General features: G+C 35.4%; 1 protein-coding gene across 2 annotated transcripts in view; it reads left to right on the top strand.

Moving 5' to 3' along the window:
- Window positions 1-24,216, top strand: part of LOC141544764 (nuclear receptor subfamily 2 group C member 1) — a 266,102-nt gene that overhangs the window by 141,012 nt on the left and 100,874 nt on the right. For both annotated transcript variants that reach the window (XM_074271280.1, XM_074271281.1), the window contains exons 15-20: window positions 8,288-8,390; window positions 8,864-9,010; window positions 9,812-9,914; window positions 11,825-11,952; window positions 14,350-14,478; window positions 17,802-17,950. In XM_074271280.1, coding sequence (XP_074127381.1) covers window positions 8,288-8,390; window positions 8,864-9,010; window positions 9,812-9,914; window positions 11,825-11,952; window positions 14,350-14,478; window positions 17,802-17,950 — 759 coding nt within the window. The remainder of the gene's footprint in view (window positions 1-8,287; window positions 8,391-8,863; window positions 9,011-9,811; window positions 9,915-11,824; window positions 11,953-14,349; window positions 14,479-17,801; window positions 17,951-24,216) is intronic.

Raw genomic sequence — 24,216 nt, 5'->3', positions numbered from 1 at the left:
TTTCTCTTCTCATAAAGATATTTGGAAATTAATCTTGGGATTATAGAATTTTTCAAACAGGAAGGGGACATTTGAAATCATCATATTCAACAACTCAATTTTTACAGCCAAGCAAATAACTTTTTCTTTTATATTAGGCCTCTAGAATTTATAGGCACACTATGTTGGTGATCCCTTTTACCAGAAGATAGCTTTGATTTGCTTATTTAAAAATCCCAAGTTTATATGATTTCAGTAATAAATTGCTTGTGTCCAATAGCAGAAGTATAATGGATTTTTACATGTCTTTGCCTTATTTTTTTAAGCACACCTTCCCCTCTTCCAAATCGTGATGATCTCAGAACAAGTAGGCAAAGAAGCCTTGTCTGGTCAACTCAGGAAAGCAGGAAAAGGATCATCATCATATGTGAAAAGAGATAGCTTTTCATTTGTACAAAGGCCATACTATACTAGAGAAGCATTTCTTCTGTTTCATCTTGGGTTTTATTTTCCCCTTAGAACGACAATTCTCTGCATGCTTCTTTTGATTCTTGACAAAATTCTCTTGACAGAAAATTGACAAAATATATCATTTGTAAATGCTTACAAAGGAAAATGGTGATTGTTGGGTGTCAAGATGTAGGTTAACTCATGGGTTCAGTGAGAATAGGAGGTCAATTATTACTTCTGTCAGGGTACTTAGGTGACACAGTTGATAGAGTGCTGGGCCTGGAGACAAGCAAATTCATCTTTACAAATTCACATCTGGTTTCAGAGATGTATAAGCTATGTAACCCCTGAGCAAGTCGGTCTTAGTAACCTGGTGGTCTCAGTAAATTCAAACAGACATTTATCAGTCCCCTACTACATATTATAAATTTTGGAGATACAAGGCTAGAAGTGAAATGGTCAGTTTATCTCCCCCCAGTAGCTTATATTTTTATCAGGGGACAGGGGACATTTTTCCACTCATGCTTAGTGAAAAAATCCAGGCCAGGAGGACAAAGATGAAAAATAATTATAGTCATGTAAGTAAGATGTAGCTAAAAGACAGTGGAATTTATATAAAATGTAATGAGTGAGCAGTATTAATTTCAGAGTCCAAATAGTGTGAGTTGGAGAAAGGTGGTAAACTATGGGTGCAGAGTACTATGTATTGCATCAGTTTAAATGAATGTTCCATATTGTTTTATTTGAGTGTGTGGGGTAGGATTGTAAATAGTGTAGTAATTGGGATATAAATAGTGTAGTGATGAAGTCTTTTTTTTTTTTTTTAAGAAGGTTTAAATGGATAATTGTGGAAATATATATATAAGAACATATATTGGATTACTGTCTGGGGAGGGGAAAAGGAAAGAAATGGAGAAAAATTTTGGAATACAAGGTTTTGCAAGGGTGAATGTTGAAAACTATCTGTGCATATATATTTAAAAAAAAAAAAAAAAAGGCTTAAAAGAAAGAATTAGCCAGACTGCTTTTATTGCTTTTTTGAGAATGTTACCAGACATTTTGATTAGTTCATTGCTGTAGTCTGAGAATTCCTGGATTTTATAAGATCATGTGATGTTATCTCTCTTAATATCCTTTTAAGTAAGGAGGCATTAAGCTCAGTCGTTTTTTGTGTCTGATTCTTTATGACCCCATTTGGAGTTTTCTTGGTAAAGAGACTGGAGAGATTTGCCATTTCTTTCTCCAACTCATTTTACAGATGATGAAACTGAGGCAAACAAAGTTAAATGTCTTGCCCAGGGTCACACAGATAATAGGTGGCTGATGCTGGATTTGAACTCAGGAAGATGAGTCCTCCTTTCTCCAGACCTAGCTTCCCCAGAGGCAGTATGCCATAATCAAAAAAATAAATAAATAAATAAAACAGCTCCAAATTAAGAGGGCTTGGGTTCACATCCTGATATATGCTGGCAATGTACCCCAAGCCATATCAATTGACCTCTCAGTGCCCAAGCAACTGTATAAGAGTGGCAATAACAGTTAAAGTATGATTAGCTGTTCTGGTAAAAGAATTTTCTCCTCACTTGGGTATATTTTGTACGGAGGAAATAACAGGCCCAATAAGAAAAAGAAAAAAAAAAATCCTTATAGACAAAGATGGAAGATTGTGGGCTAAATAGTGTACCATTTATGTAGCTTGTTGTTGTTTAGATATTCAATTGAGTCTAACTCTACATGACCCAATGGATTTTTGTTTTTGGAAGTCTTCTATCACTTTTAAGATAAGAATTAAGAATCCCCTGAAACTAGTGGCATTCATAAACCTTTTACTTACCAAGTTTTAAAATCCATTTTTCTTTTTTTTCCTCCCAAATTTATTTTATTTGAAAAAACAGAATAAGCAAAGCTTTCCTAAGCAATGCGAAACAAAAGGGAACATTATCATGTGCCCAGGAAAACATTAGTGAGAATTCAAAATATATGACAACAAATACCGATTTAAGAAAATATATGTATTAGTAGAAGAAATCATACTCATGAATTTCTGTCTTTTCTTTATTCCTTGTAAATTCTTTGGTTCTCTGCTGAGTACCTTACTTTGTTCTTTTTTTCCCCCCCCTTTTCATACCCCTCTACCCCAAAGAAGTAATAATTAAGAAAGGATATATTTATGTATACATATGTGGCAATATATATACTTACCCCCATACCTACACACCCACACACCCACATATACACGTCTTTCCTATCCCTGTTGACACTCCATAACTTGGCAACCAGGGATCCCTTTCTTCTCTTCTTCCCTCACTCCATCTGCCCATTAGATTTTAAATGGTGCCGTATCCTTCATGGTATATATATAGTGTTGCCTTTTGAATCCATTCTTGATGTGAATATGTTTTCAGAACTATCTTCCTCACCACCCTCTAATGATTCTGTGTCTATTCTTTCTCTGTACCTCATTTGTATAACATGATTATTATTTTTATCTTTACTCTGCCAGTCTTTCTTTTTAGCTACCCTATTGTTGATGTAAACCTTAAACATAAAGTATACATTTCCTTTGTAAATAAAACAGAAAACTACAAACAGTTCGTCCATGTTGAGTTCCTTAAAATTGATCTTTGATATTGTCTCTTATATGTTAAATTTTCTGTTTAGTTTGGGTTTGGTTGATAGAAAGTCCTGAAAATCTGCAAATTTGCAATTAGCAAAATTATCTCTGATATGATATTTTTGGCTGTAGTTCTTTTGTTTGTAGATAAGATTCCAAGACCTGCAGTCTTTTATTGTAGTTGCTGATAACTCTTATACACTTCTAATTCTGGCTCCAGCGAATTTGGATTGTATTTTTCTTGTTTTCTTGCAAAATTTTCTCTTTGTCCTGGGGGTTTTGAAATTTGGCAATAATATTTCTTTGTTTTTCCACATCTTTTCTTTTCTACTTGCCCATACTCTGTCACTCCAGGATTATTTCCTGCATTATGTCAAGGTTTTCTTTTTGGTCACAATTTTCCTTCAGTCCAATTATTCTTATATTTTATCTTCTTGATTTGTTCTCCAGATCAATTGTTTTTTTCTTTTCCTCTCCCTCTCCCTGTCCCTTTCCCTCTCCCCTGTCTTTCCCTCCCTCTCCTTCTCCCTCTCCCTCCCTCCCTCCCTTCCTTCCTTCCTTCCTTTCCCTCCTCTCCTCTCTCTCTTCCTTCCTTCCTTTCCTTCCTTCCTTCCTTCCTTCCTTTGCCTTAAGATTTCCTTTAGCTCTCCACTCTGACTAGGAACCCCAAACCAAGAGCTCTTAGAGGCAGCTAATCCCTCGGTTGTTTTTCTTATGAGATGTTTCACATTCTGTTCTGTTTTCTCATTCTTTATAGTATGTTTTGTTATTTCTTGGTCTCTTATAACTTCATTGGTTTCCTCTTACCTGATTCTAGTTTTCAAAGAGTTAATTTCATCTTTGAGACTCTGTGCCTCCTTTTTTAATTGGTTAACTTTTTTCATAATCTTCTCTTTTTCTTGGATGGTTTTAGTTTTTTCTTTAGTTTTTCCTCATTGTGTTTCATTTGATTTTTTTAAAAAAATTTTTTGAATTCTTCTATACATTCTCTCTGGACAGGGAACCATTTTATATTACTCTTTGGAGTAGAAGGTTTTTGTTTTTGTCTTCGTTTTTGTTTTTTTTAAATAAGCTTTACTTTTCTGAAGATAAATGCTGGCCTCTTTTCCCATAATATGTTTCATTGGTAGTGTTCTTTCTTCTTTGCTAGCTCATTTTTTTTTTTTTTATATATATATTTTTATTATTATATATATATATATATATATATTTTATAATATTATCCCTTGTATTCATTTTTCCAATTTACCCCCCCTCCCTCTATTCCCTCCCCCCGACGACAGGCAATACCATACATTTTACATGTGTTACAATATAGTCTAGGTACAATACATGTGTGCGAATATCATTTTCTTGTTGCACAATAAACATTAGAATCCGAAGGTACATGCAACCTGGGCAGACAGATATTAGTGCTAACAATTTTCATTCCCCTCCCAGTGTTTCTTCTCTGGGTGCAGCTACCTCTGTCCATCATTGATCAACTGGAAGTGAGTTGGATCTTCTTTATGTTGAAGATTTCCACTTCCATCAGAATACATCCTCATACAGTATTGTTGTTGAAGTGTACAGTGATCTTCTGGTTCTGCTCATTTCACTCAGCATCAGTTGATTTAAGTCTCTCCAGGCCTCTCTATATTCCTCCTGCTGGTCATTTCTTACCGTAGCTCATTTGTTTTTAAACAAGACATATAAGTGTAAGCTCTTTTAATGCTTTCCCTTTAGCTCTCCACTCTGATCAGGAACCCCAAACCAAGAGCTCTCCCCTCCCGCAAGTACCCACAGCCAGCAGCATCCTTGCCTGATTGCCGCCACTCACCAAATGCAGATTCCTTCTTACGCATCTCAGCAGCACAGCCAGGCCTGGTTTTCTCAATCAGCTGAGGTTTGGTCCAAAGTCCTTAAACCCCAACTGCACAAAAAAATCCGAGTTCCTGCTGAGGCTCCAGCCACCACCAGCTAGCTCAAGGATTCCCACTTGGTGTTCCTGTGGAGCTAACCTGGAGGTGTTTGCACTTCAGACAGGTTGATCCAGGGTGGGAGCTTTCTTCAGATCTTGTTGCCTTGTATCAGAAGGAACCAGTTCTGCCTCAAGTTTTTTTGGTTTTTCACCAGTTTATGTTTGCCCTGAAGAGCAAATTTGTTCTAATTGTGGGGGAAACTGGGAGAGTTTGAAATTTACCAACCTACTCTGCCTTCTTCCCAGAATCACCTGGAATCCGTTGTTTCTTAAATTTAGGAATCTACTCTTTATAGACCTGAAGTTGAAAGGAATGTATTCCAACCTCCTCTTTTTGCAGATGAGGAAACTGAGGCTCTGGGAGACTTGTGGCTTGTTCAAAATCACACACAGTGAATACCTAGTGCCTAGTATGTGTAGGGTGTTTAACAAGTGATTGACAAAGTGATTTTTTTTTGGACATTTAATTTTTATTTTTTTTCTCAATTACATGAAAACAAATACTCAACATTTTAAAAAGTTATGAATTTGAAATACTAATTTTTTTTTGGACATTCATTTTCATTTTTTCTCAATTATGTCAAAAATTTTGACATTTCATTTTTTATTTTTTGTTAAGGGGTTAAGTAACTTGTCTAAGGTCATATAGCTAGGAAATGTTAAGTATCTGAGGACAGATTTGAACTCAAGTCCTCCTGACTTCAGGGCTGGTGCTCTATCTACTGTGCCATCTAGCTGCCCTGACATTCTTTTTTTAAAATGTAAAAATTCTCCAATTGATTCTTATTCATTTTCTCTTTTTCATTTAATTTTTAGTTTATTATCTTAATTACATGAATATTGTGAATTCCAAATTCTCTCCCTTCCTCCCTCTCCTTGTTTCTTTTTTTAATATAAGTTATACATGTGGAGTCATGCAAAACATTTCTATATTAGCCAGGTTGCAAGATGCTTTATTCTGTCTTCAGACTCCAATAGTTCTTTCTCTGGAGATGTATAAAATTTTTCATTATGAGCCCTTTGGAACTGCCTTGGATCACTGTATTGATCAAAAAAGCTGAGTCATTCACAGTTGATCATCATCCAATATTGCTATTATTGTGTAATGTGTTTGAACATTAAATTTCAACCTTTAAATGTAAGTGGATGATAAAATAGGTTTTGCTGTTACACGAACTTACTTCCCAGATAATTGCAAAAATCTGACCACTCTGTATATCTACCTTCTGTTTTATTCCTTTGGTTTCATTCTGATTAAGCTGCTTTCTTAGCCTATAAACTTTTATTGACTGCTTGCTGATATGCCAGGTACTATGCTAAACACTTTGTACCTATAAGATTGACCGATTCCTAGAGCTGAAATATATTTACCAGATAATGAATGCTTATGTTGGAACATTTGCAAATTGAGTGTACTTAGGGACAAATCTTTTTCTAAGACCTTGTAAACATTTGTTCTGGCAAAAGGCTTACAAGAGAAAGAAGACACTTTTAAATGAAAGGGTATCATTTGTAATTTAATGTGTATAATTGAATTGTATGCTGGCACATTTGGAAACCCCCGCCTGCAAGGTTGTTGATGTACAGTTCTAACATTTATTGAATCATTGGTCTTTATCTCCACTTGATCCGTATTTTTGATTACTTTTTATACAAGCCCATGTAGGTAGGGAAAACTCTCAGGTGAATCTCTTAGGAAGTTTATGAATAGGTTTATTGTAGCGTATGTAGGCTTTTGTAACAAATCTGCATAATTAAGTAGAATAAATTTCTGTGCTGGCCATGTCCAAAAATCTATCTCACCCTGTCCTTTTTCATTTCTCTGTCATAAGGGAATTAAGCAGACTCCATCATCCATTTACTAAAACAGTGGTTGGTTATGGCATCAATCAGCACTCTCAAAAGTTTCAAAGTTGCATATTGTTAACAGTGTTACTTTAATTTTGTCAGTTGATCTGGTTCTAGTTGCTTTACTCTGCGCTGGTTCCTAAAAATCTATAGAGAAATTTTGAGAAATTCTTTTTATTGTGGCTCATAAATTTCCTTGATTGAATATTGAGTGTGTATGTGTATGTAAATCAAATCAGTAATTCATGGCAGTTAGGTGGTGCTGTAACATAGACCTCCAGGTCTGAAATGAGGAAGAGCTGAGTTCAAATGCAGCTTTAGATGCTTAGTAGTTGGGGAAAGTCACTTTGTTTTCTTAAATTTTCTTATCTGTAAAATGAGCTGGACATGTATCTTTTACCAAGAAAACCCCAAATGGGGTCATGACATGGCTGAAAAGTAACAATAACAATAATCTACAGCATACCTATTTCAGCATGAGTATTAAAAGGGACTGAGCAGTCAGATTACTTAGTCCTTTTATTTTTTTATAGTTGAGAATATTGGGGTCCAAAAAAAGAGATAGAATTGTAAATTTAGAGATAGTAAGGATGGTGACAGCCAATGAATCCATCTCCCCCCACCCCCAGTTCCCATTTTACAAATCAGGAAACTGAGTCTCACAGAAGTTAAATGTCTTACCTAGAGTCACACAGATAGTGTCTGAGGGGCAGTTTGGACCCATGTCTGGCTCCACATCCAGAGCACAATCCAAGAGACTTGTTTGAGGTCATCCTACAGGGAGTAGAGACTTTGAAGCCAAATCCTCTAACTCTATATTCCTTTGTTTTTTCACCTTTAGCCCATTTGCCCCCCATTCATTATATAGGGGATTATCCTTTATGGAAATAATCCTGTTTCTGAGTCCCAACTCAAATCCCACCTTCTGCAAAATGCCATTTCAATCACTTCCCTCAGAGATTGCTTCCAACCTTTCTTGTATGTTTCTTTCATATATATATAATTTTTTGCATCTTATCTCCATCTGTTAAGAGTAGAAATTCTTTCCTTTTAACACAATAGCTTTTAAATTTTCTTTTTATATTTGCCCTCTACAAGGGCTTTGTCTTGCACATAGTCAACACTTAATAAAAACTTGACTGATTATTTGTAGGGGGGCTTGAAGTGTCCCTTTCAGTATTGAACTAGATTAATGTGATCACTTGGGATAAAATATCAAAAGATGTTTGGTCATCAGAATAAAGACCTTAATGTTCTATAAGCCCCTACTTTTAACTGGACATCATGCCTCAGAGGTCATGCCTTTAGAAAAAGAGAAATGTCTTCAGTCCTTGGAGGATGGAAGAGAGTTCACTGATGTGAGAAACTAATGTGATGAGAAAGAAACAGATAAGAACTGACTTCTGGTTAATGGAGCCTCTCTCCTCTGTTTTCAGCTCTGCTACAGAAAGGGATGAATGGTTACAAGCAATCTCCCAGTCAATTGAAGAATACACCAAGAAGAAAATCACATTCTGTCCCTCCAAAAGTCTCGATGAGGTATAATGCTTTCCTTCTAACCTTTTTAAAATCAGCTAAAATTATTTTTAAAAAATTTAATGGTTATTTGATGGTCCTTTAAAAAAATATTGTCCCAGCTTAGTGTTTCTCTTCCCATTTGAACCCCTGGAGTCCTACCTTTAACTAGGAATCCTAAACAAAAACAAATCAACATTTGATCGTGTCTAAAAATGTAATCATATCCCAAGAGTGGGAGTCTACCAGACTTCTGAGAAGTAGGAAGAAGGCTTGCTTCTGATCATCATCAATTAGACTGGTCATGGCATTCTTCAGAGTTGTAAAGTCTCATTTTCCTTTAAATGATTCTGGAATATTTTTCCCCAGAGAAATTTTCCTCTTGTACAATTAAGTCTAGCAAGCATGTCAGAGGTCATTTTCTTCTTTGATTGATATGATTCCTACAATTTCATGTCTTGATTCTCTATCTTTTTTTTTTTTTTTTTTTTTTGTAGACAGACACAGACAAAAAGGAAGAGATGAGTCCTTTGGGCTCCAAAGCTCCCATCTGGATTCCTGACACTAGAGCCACCATGTGCATGGTGTGTACGAGTGAATTCACACTCACCTGGAGGAGGCACCATTGTCGGGCCTGTGGCAAGGTAGAGCCAGAGCATCCTATTCTTCCTTTCAAGTCATATCCATTTTTAAAGGAAGCTTCAGACTTGGCAGGCATCTGAATTACCAGGGGCAATGGAGTGTGATTTCTCAGAGTCCTAGGCAGTTCTCTAACATCAGTTTCAAATGAGCTGGCTAGCTGCCCACATAGATAGGGTTTCCATATCAGAAAAGGCTGGACCAAAAAATATTCTATTGCATTGTATGTTATGTTCTAAAATATATTCACACAAAACACCATTATGCTGAATCATGATACAACAACTGGGATGATAATAGGTAAATATTGAGAACCAAAAAATCCTCTTTTGGGCCAGTATTTTTCTTCATGTAGCTTTGAACTACATATTTATGTAACACTCTTTATAAATAGGAAAATACATGCCAACAATAATATTAATAGTACTAGATTGATTACATGTGTATAGCACTTTCCTTCCAAAATTCTTTTGTCTGTGCTCTCATTTAAGAATTGCAAAGAACTTACATAATATATACATGTTATTCATATTATTATTATCATATATATTTTTTCAGTTAATCCTTTCCACATTCCAATGAGGAATTATCTCCATTTTACAAATGAAGAAACTAAGGCCTAAGGTTTTTTTTGGTGGGGGGAAGGGAAAGGAGGGAAGCAGTCAGAGTTTAAATCCCTTGGCCATTGTCACACAGCTATTAAATGTGTGGAACCATATTTGAACTCTTTAGACTCCATCTAGCATACCACTTCATTGTCTCCTTACGGTCTAACTCTTAAATTAATTTGTTTTATATGTTTTCAGATTGTCTGTCAAGCTTGTTCATCTAATAAGTATGGCTTAGATTACCTGAAAAACCAGCCAGCAAGAGTCTGTGAACACTGTTTTAAAGAATTGCAGAAACTAGGTAATGAAAATTCACTTTGGCCCTTCACTAGCCACTTGGTTTTGTTACCCGCTTTGCCCTTTCCTCAAGCCAGTGGTAGAAAAGCTTCCTCTTTAATCAATGGGATTAGTAATGCTGGCTGCAGTTTGGGGAGAAATAACCAGGAATCCAATTAAATCTGGAGCTGGGAGGGACTTCACAGCCTTTGTAACCCAACTCCTTTTATTTCACAGTCATGGAAACTGAGACTGAGACTGCTGGAACTTGCCCCAGCTTACATAATTATTAAATATCAGAGCTGTGACTTCATCTCAAAGCTCCATATACAGTGTTTTTTCCTTTTATCTTAGTTCCAATTCCACTTAAACATGATGAAATAGAATTTATTTTAAAAACAAATTTTAAAATCACTTTGAAAGATCAGTTCTTGAAAATCTTGAAGTCTTTCTGTGGTCAAAATTTATAATTTTCTTGCGGGATGCTAATAACTTTTAATGTAATGATTTATCTTCTAAAAAAGCTTTTCTGATAGTATATTTGTTTTGGTTTTATCGAGAATTGCTTTTATTTAAAGTACCCAGTTTACAGAGTTGGGAAAAGTTTCTCAATAAAAAAGTAAAACCTTTTTTAAAAAACATTTCAGAGAAACCTCAACTACCATGAGGTTTTAAGTTCATTCAACCACTCAAAATATATTTTGCAGTTAGTTTCTCATCTCTGTAACCAGACAAGATTCTTTGGCTGAGAAAAAGTTTTGGGGTCTATTGTTTCATTACAGTCAGGTTTAAAATAGCTACTAGGATTTCTAGAGTAGTCAGCTTTTCTAGAGTCTGGGTGTGGTTTATAGTTGCATTCCTGAAAGATTTGTGGATTTATACATAATATGATTATCATTCTTCATGTTCTGAGGAATGGCCTTTTAAATATATGAAGAAAGGGAGCAAGAGAAAGGAGGTAGGGTAGAACAAACCACATGACTCGGTAGTTTAATCCCTGCAATTTCATAAATAGGCAATATTGCCTATTTATTATTATAATAACCAATTATAATTGGTTATTATAAATAACCAATACTTCAGTTATACATTTCTTCTGTGCAGTAGATGGCTATTCGTTTTCCTAATTCTGGTCATTTTTCAATTGCTATCTCCCAAACTTTCTCCCTCCTTACTCCTTTTAGCTTCCCATTTGAGTATCCATTGTAACCAGAGATGTTAACACCCATTCCTGCCTCAGTTTTCCCATCTGTTAAACAATGATCCTTCTCCTTCTCTCTCCCTGTCTCTGTCCCTGTCCTGTCCCTCTCTCTCCTTCACTCTTTCCCTCTCCCTCTTTCTGTGAAGAAAGTGCTTTTGTAAACTTAAAAGCTCTGTGTGTGTATGCTTACCTGTTACTTATTTTTTCAGAGGACATGCTGGAAAGGGCAGCTCTAGGAGGATTGGAATTAGAAAGAGATTGGAGGCAAATAAGAATGAGTTGCGTATGAGAGAGATGGTTAGGCAACTGGAGAAACATTTAGGGGCTTTTATAGAATAAATACTTCCCCCAATGTTCTAATGAGAATTGTTGATTTGTAAATCAGTCACAGCTTTCATTCCAGTAATTGCTTCTGGGGAAGGATAAGAGTTCTGGTGGCCAGGAGCCTCCTGGAAGTGGAAGGAAGTAGTTCTCTGGGGAAGAGCCAGAGGTGTGAGTGATCAGGAGGGCACTTGATATATGAAGAGGATTTTACTCATCTCCTTTTCCAGGTGAATCAATCCTCTTGAGAAAGGTGCAGTCTTATTATCTTTCTATTACTCCCATCATAATATAATGCCTTGCACTTTGTAAGTGCCCAGTAAATGTTTGTTCACTGAATGTTGTTGAATTGATTACACACATGAATAGTTATGGTTAGCTCCAAAAATTATGCATGTTATGATTCTCTTTAGATCACCAGAATTCACCTAAGACTGGGCCTCCAGCAAATCACAAATCTCCATCAAGTGCCTTGTCTTCAGTCTTACATAGTATTCCATCTGGAAGGAAACAAAAAAAAATCCCAGCTGCCCTTAAAGAAGTAAGTGTTGCCATTTAATTTGAAAACTTGCAGATATTGAATAATTAGTGCTTTTTGGGTCAAAAGACTGGACATCAACAAGTTGGGTAGTATTGGAAATACTATGTTGAATTGGAAACAAACTATTTATAGTGGAGACTAATGACTTCATGTGCCTTCATCTAATTTGATTTTTCTTTGTATAAGTTTGTGGATCTTTTCCAAGTTCATAATAATGCAAAGTAATTTCTTTTAAAAAAATTCTGCAAAGGGAACATGGAAAATCTGGAAATAGTTTAAATGTGTTATATAATCTATATGAAATTGCTTACTGTCTTGGGAAAGAAAAATTTGGAATACAATATCTAACAAAAATCATTGTTGAAAATTATCTTTACATGTAATGGAAAAATAAAATACTATTGAGAAAATTTTTTTTAAAAAAATCTGCAAAGAATGATGCACTGGAAAGTCCATATGTGCAAAAGTTACTTAAGGGAACCTTAGAGCATCATCTAGTGGCACATGCAGAGAGTGCAGTATTTGAAAGCAATCCTGGGAAGAAAATAGACATGGTGAGCTCACCCATTTGGCTTTCTGCTCTTTTCTGTATCCAGGTGAGGCTGGTGTGTCTACAGAGAAAGGAAATCCTGTTCCTTCCACATGATTTCATTGATATGATTCTTCTCTCACCTGATACTCATTCCAGCCTATCTAGCCCTGAATATATTGACTTTATGAGTCATCATGCCCAGGCATCTGGTCATGGACTTCTCCTATCCAGCCAGGCTGGTGTCCCTCAATTGCCATTCTCATACCCAAAGCTTTGCCAGTTTGATGGGTCCTTGCACTATAGAGTCACAGAATTTTAGAGCAAAATGAGGCCATAATGATCATATAGATGATCCAGTCATCTCAATGGAAAGATAAGAAATCAAGGTCTAGGGCAATAAAGTGACTAACACTGAGTTAATGAGATCACTTAGTTTTCCCTCTTAGTATATTTACCTACATTCAGAATCCTCAAGATGTTTTCAAAGGAGCCTAATCTTAATTTTTTAATTTATAAATTAAAGTTTAGCACATACTTTCTTAAAACTAAGTATTACAAATGTTGGTTGAGCCAATCCACTTATTGTTAATTGATTTCAATCACAATCTGACTCTTCATGACCCTGTTTGCTATTTTCTTGGTAGAGATACCACAATGGTTTGCCATTTTCTTCTCAATACATTTACAGATGAGGAAACTGAGGAAAATAGGCTAGGAAGTATCTAAGGCTAGATTTGAATTCAGCTCTTCCTGACTCCAAACCTATCACATGTTTAATGTGATAAATTTAGAAAATGTTGTAAAAATTGCTTCCAGTTAATTTGATTATGTTTTTTCCAAAGCCTGGTTGTTGCTTAGGGATAAAAATCTAGAAAATGAAACTGGCAGCACATAAAGTAGTTTCCTTTGAGTTTTTAAGGAGTTACCTGGCACTCCAACTGACTTCTCTGGATCATGTCATTTAAAAAGGGGGATTTGTAGGTTCTTGGCCATGGCTGGTTGTCTGGTCGTGCTGCCTCTCTTGACCTTCTAAGATCCTGGAGAGAGTTTAAGTCCATGAGTAATCCCTGAAATCTCCAAAATATGATTTAAAAAAAAACAACAACAACAACAACCACCTTTTGGTTTTTGGAGTTGTATTTTTTTCCCTAACCACATTCATGCTGAGATTTTATTCCAGCAGTGAGTCTTAATTGAAAGATAAAAGACATTCTTTAAAATCTAAGTAGTAACAGACTGAAGCTAATTTTTGCACCAAGTGAGAGCTTGAAACTATGAGCCATTTTTGAAGCCCTCCCTCAAAAATGTAGCTTAAAATGTGAATGTTCTGTTTTGGAACATTAGCTTCTGGTAGCTGTAACTTAACCCCACTTTGGCAATGATATTTACATTGCATAGAGTGCTGTACTTGGAGTCAGGAAGTCTTGGGTTAAAATTCTCTCTTTGATTGATACTTGTTATGTGACACTGGACAATTATTCTTTGTAAGTGTTGTCCACTAAGTTATAGCTATAGATCATATAATGAGCCAGTTGGTTTCCTCAGTGATCACAGGTCTCTGACATTCAAGTTGACTGATTTACCTAATGATGTATTTATTTTCCTGTTCAAAGTTTGATGGTCATGATAATAATCACTACTTAGAGCTTTAAAGTTTGATAAGCTTTCTACATAGCTTATTTCATTTTATCCTGACAATGATGGTAAAATAGGTAAAACAGATAAGGAAACTGAGGCTTAGAGGTTAAATCACTTGTGTAAGGCCATGTCATACAGCATATTTCAAACCCAGAGCTCCATCTGATATTGCCTAGCTATCACTTAGTAAACAGCTTAGTAACCACCTTGCTGATTGATTGTTCTAGGTGTCCGCAAACACAGAAGACTCTACCATGAGTGGCTACCTGTACCGGTCAAAGGGCAGTAAGAAACCATGGAAACATTTTTGGTTTGTGATAAAAAATAAAGTGCTCTACACATACGCTGCAAGTGAGGTGAGAAGTTAATGTGTTTCATCCTCAGAATTCTTTTTTTTAATTTAAAATTTTTTTTTATTACAGCTTTTTATTTTCAAAATATATGTATGCATAATTTTTCTTTTCTTTTCTTTTCTTTTCTTTTCTTTTCTTTTCTTTTCTTTTTTTTCTTTTTTTTTTTTTTCTAATAATAATAGTTTTTATTTACCAGATATTTGCATGGGTAATTTTACAACATTGACAATTGCAAAAACTTTTTTTTTTTTTTCCAATTTTTCCCTTCCTCACCCCCCATGGCAGGTTGACCAATACATGTTAAATATGTTAGAGTACAAATTAAATATGATATATGTATACATGACCAAACAGTTTTTGCTAAACAAAAAGAATCGGACTTTGAAATAGTGTACGATTAGCCTGTGAGGGAATTCCAAAATGCAGGCGGTCAAAATTAGAGGGATTGGGAATTCTATGTAGTGGTTCACAGTCATCTCCCAGAGTTCTTTTGCTGGGTGTAGCTGGTTCAGTTCATTACTGCTGTATTGGAACTGATCTGGATCATCTCATTGTTGGAGAGGGCCACATCCATCAGAATTGATCATCATACAGTATTGTTGTTGAAGTATATAATGATCTCCTGGTCCTGCTCATTTCACTCAGCATTAGTTCATGTAAGTCTCTCCAGGCCTTTCTGAAATCATCCTGCTGATCATTTCTTACAGAAAATAATATTCCATAATATTCATATACCACAATTTATTCAATCTCCAATTAATGGGCATCCAGTTAGTTTCCAGTTTCTGGTCACTACAAAGAGGGCTGCCACAAACATTCTTGCACATAGAGGTCCCTTTCCCTTCTTTAAGATCTTTTTGGGATATAAGCCCAGTAGCAACACTGCTAGGCCAATGCGCTTCATCCTCAGATTTCAGTGCAATGATGTAAAAATGCTGATCAGTCTCTTAAGGAACTTCTTTGGAAAGAAAGTTTGAATGGGAAACTGTGAATACTATTTTGAATTCACAGGATCATGAACTTCAGTTTAGAGGGAACATAAAGGCCATTTATGAACAGCGAGATGACCCAGAGCACTAGGCTTGAAGTCAGGAAGATCTGAGTTCAAATTCAGCCTTAGACACTTCCTAGCTGTGTGATCCTGGGTGAGTTAACTTGCTTATCTGAGATTTAATGAAATTAAGTGTCTTGCCCAAGATTATCCAAGTTATAAGTGGAAGAACTGGATTTAAATTTAGGTCATTCCTCTGAGAATCAAGCACACTTTCCAGATTCCTTCCACTATTTCTTGCTTCTACAGTAAAGCAAAAGATGAGATCTGAGAGTCTTGTTTTGGTAAATTCTTAAAAGGAATTTTTTTCTTTTTTTGGAGAACTTTGCCAACCCAAATAAATTCAAGATGTGTTAGAAATTCCCCTTTCCACTAAATAAAGTGCTACTTCTAGAATTGTGGTTGAATGACCAGCCATACATTGAACACTCTTCCAGAAAGGTGGGAATGTATATATGGCCTTTAAGACTTTTTTTTTTTTTTTTTTTTTTTTTTGAGGCTGGGGTTAAGTGACTTGCCCAGGGTCACACAGCTAGGAAGTGTTAAGTGTCTGAGACCAGACTTCTTCTAGTTGCATGGATAATCATGAAGTCCAAGCTTTCCTTGGAAAAGAGATGCTTTATGGAATCATCTGTCAGTCCCAACAGAGGACATGGTTCCCCAATAGACTCAAGCTGAAAGTTTGTCAGCTGTGATGAGATTGACACCAGTGAGTGTGGGACATCTTGAAAATCCCAAACAGGAGAGAGAAGTAAAAGCGATTTAGAAAAAGCAGGTTTTTAGAATGTATTGTCCTAGTCCATTTGCTCATCCTCTCAATTGAACCTTGTTGACTCTCAATTGAATTCCTTGTTCATTGTCTCTTGCCATATCCAAAGGCAGGCAATTTCATTGCCAGGTTTGGAACTTGAAACAATGTGATATAAATTATAAAGGAAAGGACAGAATGAATGTGTAATTTTTTCCTTCTTCAAGTGCTTCTTTTAATAATACATGGAATTATTATCCTTGGGAACAAGTGAGCTTTATAAATCTTCTTATAGAAATTTAAGAAACATGACATTGATCCTCCTTGCATGTAGTTTTATGTTGTTTAATCATATCAGCCCCGATTAGGTTTGACCTCTGAAATCTATGTGATGTCATTATCAGATCTTCTAATTCTTACTTCCTCATTCCTGTGGCCTTTTTTTAGTTTATATAGACAGTCCAAATAGTTCTAAATTATTGAAGGGTTACCAATTTAGGAGGCTACACAGCAAGCCATGGTCAGTGCTTCCGTTACCTGTGATCAACTTAGCCATTCTGAGAGAGAGATTATATGAGATAATGAGAAAAGCAGCAAATCGGGAATTCGGAAAAATTGATCCTAAACCTGGCTCCTGGAATAGTTTGCTGTGTAACCTTGAGCGGTCCTCACATGTTTCATTAGACACCCCTCTAACCCAAAGTAGGTTTCCCCTAGCAAAATGGGCTCAGTGACTATCTTAAGAACTTGTTTAGACATTGAAGAAGCCAAGGCCATCCACTGAATCCCTTGGTCATCCCAGTTGCCCTGATTGTTGTCTTGCCACTGGATTTCTAAGACTCTGGAAGAGAGAGTTAAACTGATGACTTTTGAGCAGTTCTGCACATATCAAGACGATCACCCCATGACATCATCAGTCCTCTTTGAAAATGAAAAACTTGTAGCAAATCATTTTTTTTGACCCTCAGCTATCTCATCTGTGAAGTGGAGTCAAAGCAATTGTGTCTCTTTCCCAAAGGTGGTTCTGGGAAGTAAATGAATGTTAATGAGTATCAAAGTTCTTGAAAAATTATAATGTGAATAGCCAATAATGAACAAAACCAACAAAAATCATATACAGAAGAAGGAAAAGATTTGTTCTGCTTGGTCCTTTAAGGAATGATTGGTACAAATCAAAAGGCAATTAATTTAAGATTGATGTAATGTAAAATTGATGCAACAATTAGAGCTGGTTTTTCCAAATTGCCACCAGATGCAGCAGATTATTCTTTTTTAATGGAGTTTTCTTAGTATCTAGGTTTTGCATAACACTTTGTTAAGTAAGTCACAGGGAGAGATTTGGTTTTAGGTACTGATTAGACTGGGTAGACTGTGATGCACCATCCATTTCTGAAATTCTGAGATATTTTTGTGAGAATGGTTGTGGTTCAGAGTCATCTATAATTTCAAAACAAAATGTGTCCTTAAAAAAAAAAAAGACAGAATATTATACTATTTCTAATACTGGTGCATGTATTTTAAAACTAGGATGTTGCAGCCTTGGAAAGTCAGCCATTATTGGGATTTACTGTTACTGAAGTTCAAGATGAAAATTCACAGTCCAGAGTGTTCCAACTACTGCATAAAAACGTCCTGTTTTACATGTTCAAAGCAGATGATGCTCATTCAGCTCAAAAGTAAGTCCCTTAGAAATGCCTTTTTTTTTTTTTTTTTTTTTTTTTTTTTTTTGCTACTAACTATATAATTTATTGTTTGTCTCTTTACTTGAATATTTTATTTTTATTTTTTAAAAGTATTTTTCCCTAAGTATACATAAAGAAAATTTTTAACATTCACAAAAAATGTTTTGACTTCACATTCTCTCCTTCCCTCCTTTTCCCTATCCCAGATATGATAAGCAGTAAGCATTTTGATACATGTTCTACACCTGTTTAAAATAATTAAAAATACCCATGAGCTTTTCTAGTACTAAAGGTGCAGAAGATGTACCAGTCAGCTTTGGTAGAGTCTCCTCATCTGGGAATTTCTCTGTTAGTGAAATCCGAGCTCTAGTTCCTATTCTCCCTTTAACATAGGGGAGCTCATAGATTATAGATGAGGTACTACAGTCCAGTCCTCTCATTTTGCTGATGGGAATCCTGACTCTTATTAAGTGGCTTGGGATAAAAGAGGTTATTTATTGTATTATAGATTTAGATTATAGATATAGATTATTGATTTAGAGGGACCTCAATGGCCATACACTGCAACCTCCTCACTTTATCAAACAAGACATTGAGGCCTAGAGAGGCAGAATTATGATTTTACTGAGATCACACTGGTAATAATCATCAGAGACAAGGTTTGAATTCAGATCTCTCACTTCAAAGCCAGTGGACTTTCAAAGGTGACTAAATGTTTCTCTAAAATGGGAAGATTAGCAAAATGGCTTATTATTATTATTATTTTTAATTTTTATTTTATTTTAAAATTATAACATTTTTTTGACAGTACATATGCATGGGTAATTTTTTACAACATTATCCCTTGCACTTACTTCTATTCAGATTTTTTCCCTTCCTCCCCCAACCCCTCCCCCAGATGGCAAGCAGTCTTATAGATGTTAAATATATTACAGTATATTCTAGATACAATATATGTGTGTAGAACCGAATTTTTTGTTGCACAGGACGAATTGGATTCAGAAGGTAAAAATAACAGTTCACACTCATTTCCCAGTGTTCCTTTTCTGGATGTAGCTGATTCTGTCCCATCATTAATCAATTGGAATTGGATTAGCTCTTCTCTATGTTGAAGAAATCCACTTCCATCAGCATACATCCTCGTACAGTATCATTGTTGAAGTGTATAATGATCTGGTTCTGCTCATTTCACTCAGCATCAGTTGATGTAAGTCTCTCCAAGCCTCTCTGTATTCCTCCTGCTGGTCATTTCTTATAGAACAATAATATTCCATAACATTCATATACCATAGTTTACCCAACCATTCTCCAATTGATGGACATCCATTCATTTTCCAGCTTCTAGCCACTATGAAAAGGGCTGCCACAAACATTTTGGCACATACAGGTCCCTTTCCCTTCTTTAGTATTTCTTTGGGGTATAAGCCCAGTAGTAGTATGGCTGGGTCAAAGGGTATGCACATTTTGATAACTTTTTGGGCATAATTCCAGATTGCTCTCCAGAATGGTTGGATTCTTTCACAACTCCACCAACAATGCATCAGTGTCCCAGTTTTCCCACAGCCCCTCCAACATTCATCATTATTTGTTCCTGTCATCTTAGCCAATCTGACAGGTGTGTAGTGATATCTCAGAGTTGTCTTAATTTGCATTTCTCTGATCAATAGTGATTTGGAACACTCTTTCATATGAGTGGAAATAATTTTAATTTCATCATCTGAAAATTGTCTGTTCATATCCTTTGACCATTTATCAATTGGAGAATGGCTTGATTTCTTATAAATTAAAGTCAATTCTCTGTATATTTTGGAGATGAGGCCTTTATCAGAACCTTTAACTGTAAAAATGTTTTCCCAATTTGTTACTTCCCTTCTAATCTTGTTTGCGTTAGTTTTGTTTGTGTATTATTATTATTAATAATGAGTCTGAGGCTGGAGTGAACTCAGGTCTTCCTGACTTCAGGGCCAGTGCTCTGTCTACGGCACCACCTAGATACCCCAGCCTAACTTAAAAAAACAAAAGTATTTATTTAAAAGAGGCATCATGGAAAGGCAGAAATAAAAAGGGGTCTCATGGTTCCAAAGGCCTGGATTCAAGGATTGTATCTGGTACATATATGATTGTATGATGAGGGACACATCAGTAGCCGCTCTCTATCAAGTTAGAGAGTTGCTATTCTATTTCAAATGGAAAGGTTAGCTTAAAAATTTCACAGATGAGAATAAAAGGAAGCATTGATGATTTTTTTTTGAGGGGAAAACTTGTAGAATTTATTTACTTTTGGGGGGGAAATTGAATAAAGTGGGGTTCCTGATTTCATAAAGAGAATCCTCTTATTTTTTGCTGTTTATCAAATTTTAAAAATAAAATGGAAATATACGAGACAAACTTTGCTCATAAGTTGTTTTAAAGGAGAGGAATGAGAATCTGGGAAACTTGGAAGAACCCAAAGGGTGATGAAAATTAGATGGTGCTAGCCAAGATCTTTTGTCCACACATGACCTCAGAAAAAGCAGCATGTGGCAGCTCCTGCTGACGGGAAGGGAAGCTGGGGCCTGTTTTGACCTCTCTTACGTCAAGGGCAAGAATCTTTGCCCTCAACATTCCAAGGCTTTGGCGCACTAAGGATCCCCTTGTGCCAAGGAACAGCAAGAGTTTCAACAGCTGCTTACTTACTTGTCTCATTGGCAAGAAGGTCAGTCACATTAAGAAGCCCCCCCTGTGCTGTCAGCAGGGACAGGCTTAACTGGGGGAAGCCAACTTAGTTTTTGATGGTTATGACTTTTGAGGTCTCTCTTCAATGACTTTACTAGTGAAATTGGGGGGGGGGGGCGTCCTGTCCTCTGAAGCATGTCCTCTGTTAATATGCAAGCCTTGATAGAGAGATAACATGAGACCTTCTGAGCAGGCCAGCTCTTTGTGACTCTTAATTCATAATAAGGTTTGTTTTGGCTTCATAAAACAATCGAATTACTTTTTAAAATAAACATTCTTTTCTTTGAATTCTCGGTAAGAAGAAAAGTTCAATAGAGTTTACAGATTTTCTTAAAGATGAGTAGAAATGTTTTTGGTAAATGGAATATTATTAGTTAATTAAGATGGCTAAAAGTGATAATAATCACAACAATAGCATTAACTTGAATGCTTTAATATTTGTAAAGTGTTTTACATACATTAACTCATTTGGTCCTCACAAAAGCCCTGTGCGGTCTGTTACTGTTGAATACAGAAACTGAAGACTCATGTTAGACAAACTTTTATTTATTAACAAAGCATACAGGTGCAGAAGCAAACCAGGCTTATTGTGATTGAGATACTTGGTTTCTTATTGGTGGAAAGGATTGGGAGACTGAGAAATTTTGTTATATTCTTTAAGTTGGATGACAATTAAGAGGGAGAGTAATCTTGAGTCGGTGTCCCAAGAAATTGTCTGGTCCATGAAAAATCTTCCCTTGGACATCCTGAAATAGACTTTGTCCATAGGGCAGCTCTGAAGAGGGCTTCTGGAAAATCTGCTTCTCTGGTTCTAGTTCACTTTCAGAGATTCCTAGGTAATTCTGCTAGTAATGAAACTTAAATTTAGTGCAGCTTTCTAAATTTGGTTTTCTGATGACTAGTTTATGTGATGAAAACCAGCTTATGCTTTATGATTTTGATCCTATTAACAGTAGTTATAAGGAATCAAAAAATTAAGAACCCATAATTAATTTGAAATGAGAGAATTTTAGTTTTTACATACCACTGTTTCACTCTTACCTAAACTTTGTACCTAATACCATCAACAGATTGAATAAAAAAATTCCTGATTACCTGACTTGGAAAATGTATTCTTCTGTCTCTTAAAATAATCAGAGATTTAAAAAAAATAGGAAAATAATTTCACTTTATTTATAATTATCAGTACAATTTTAAATTTTAAATCAAATTTTGAGAATTAATTAGTAAAACATTTTCAAGGCATATATATCCCATTAAGGCTGTATGTAGGTGTGTATTTCCTATTTCTTAGAGAAGAAAAATCTGATCCTGTTTCTTTCTCAAAATTTATTTCTCTATTTAATTAGAAAACTTATTAGATTTTTTTTTTTTTTCTCATCTTCCCCTTCTCCTCCCTCCCTCCCATCTCTCACCTCCTCTGCCATGAGAATATTATCCTCATGTATCCTGGAAGAATTAGATAGTTCAAGGACCTAATTCTATACATGAAAATATAACTGTTGGCAAGTGCATGGCAAGCCAAGTATAATTAATTTACTTAGTTGCTTAGGTTGTGGAACTGACTATAAATTTAGATTGAAAACAATATCTTTCCTCTTGAATCCTATTATAGTAACTTGGAGATGTTTTAGTATGGCATTGACAAACCTTCGACTTTTTACTTGGCCCTGATTTTTACCTTTTTTTTTTTTTTTTTTTTTTTTTTTGCTATGAAAGGAAATAAGGACATAGTTATGATGATATCAAGACTGTCCCTAACCTAACATAAACAATAACTGGGGAAATACTCCCTTAGCACTTAGGCAATTATGTAGAAAAGTTACACATTATTAACAGGGTATCAAAATCAGGCTCAGAATTAACCAGGTGAGAAAATTTCCTGTTCATATTTCTCTGTAAATGAGACCACTTTATAATTTAGCTTTAGAACAGATTTCACCAAATCAAATTTGGATTTGTAATTCCTATTAATAATATTTAAATCCTCCATTTTCCCAAGAGCCCACTGTTTTTAGGTAGCTAATATTTAAAAAAAAAAAAATTGTGGTGGCATTCCCAGTTTCCCCTAACTTTTTTCCATATTTATTTTAAAATTACTCAAAGGACCAAATCAATTTCTTTTGTTTTCTCAACCCAACCTAACCTGATTTGGATACTTATAAGATAATTATAAGGTGGGAAACTCACCTTACCCGGATCTTTTCAGTTGTAATTCTAAGAAATTCAAAAAGGATAAGGCATGTAAGCAGGAAAAGCTTTTTATTAAAAATGAAAAAGAATGCTACATATATGCTTCTGTATTTTCCATATCACAAAAAACAACCAAATAAGGTTTCTTATATCCTTATCTGAATGAAATAAAACCCTCCTTCAAACTTCTCTCTTCAAAGTTTCCAAACCCTTTACTTTCAAACTCTCTGTTCACACTGTCAGTGGAAACAGATTACACCTTAACTTTCTACCCATTTCTTCTTATCCCTATTTGCTCAGTTTTTTTTCCTTCCTGTCTTTATTAAAGCCTTTCAAAACTGTGCACCTGTTCTGTTTCTATGACTTCTGATTTGACACTTCTCTTAATATCTTCCATTTGTTTAATTTCTTTGGTTTTTATTTCCTAATCATATCCCAGACTATCTAAAGAACTAATCTTCATTCCTTTACAATTTAGCACAAGTTTTTATTACATAAAAACAAATAATTGTAAGAGTGTTGTCTTTGGGGGTTCTCAGAAGCCTAAAAATACACATTCCCTTCCAGTACCTTTTGGTGAGTTTGCTTTTAGTTTATCTAAACAATTATGTTCTATTATTCACAGAAGAAAATACAGTGGTAACACTGAAACAATATAATTGAGACACCTGGTGGAGAGGATTTGGAGGCATTGAAGAGAGAGGGAGAAGGAGCGAATTTTACTTTTTAAGTTGCTCCCTAATTTAAACAGGCATCTTTGTTTTCATGATCAAAGAAGTTAATAATAGCAATTCTCAAATTTAAACTGCAAACCCATTTTCTACCCATTTTTATTTAATTAGTGAAATTATCTTCCTTTCTTGCACTAAAACGATAAATCTCACTTTCCAGGGAAAGTGATAAAAGATCTACACATTGTTTCCATATATTTTTCACAAAGTTTTATTCTTATTTTTCCTTAAAACAGTGCAGAATCTGCACTAAGATATTTTAACCACACTTTAGAAGTTTACAGTAGAGAAGTTATATTTGTCATAGATTTTAGTCATCTAGTAATTTAACAATGCCATAAATTTCTGAGTACTGGGGAAAAATTGTCTTTCATTTTTGTTTTTATCTTTACAATGTTAACCTGGCTTAGAGGAGGGGGTGTGTGTGTGTGTGTGTGTGTGTGTGTGTGTGTGTGTGTGTGTGTGTGTGTGTGTGTGTGTGACAGAGAGAGCGAGAGAGTGAGAGAGCACATAAATAATAAAGACAGTGACTATCTTTTGAAGACTTTGAGAACTGTCTTTTTTTTTTTTTTTTCTTTCACTGATCAGACCACAGGAAGTAGTTTGATTTATCAAGACACA

The sequence above is a fragment of the Sminthopsis crassicaudata genome, chromosome 5 (genome assembly GCF_048593235.1).
Source record: "Sminthopsis crassicaudata isolate SCR6 chromosome 5, ASM4859323v1, whole genome shotgun sequence".
In the NCBI taxonomy this organism is placed as follows: Eukaryota; Metazoa; Chordata; class Mammalia; order Dasyuromorphia; family Dasyuridae; genus Sminthopsis; species Sminthopsis crassicaudata.
The sequence above is the reverse complement of the archived record's forward strand: the minus strand, read 5'-3'. Positions and strand labels throughout refer to the sequence as shown.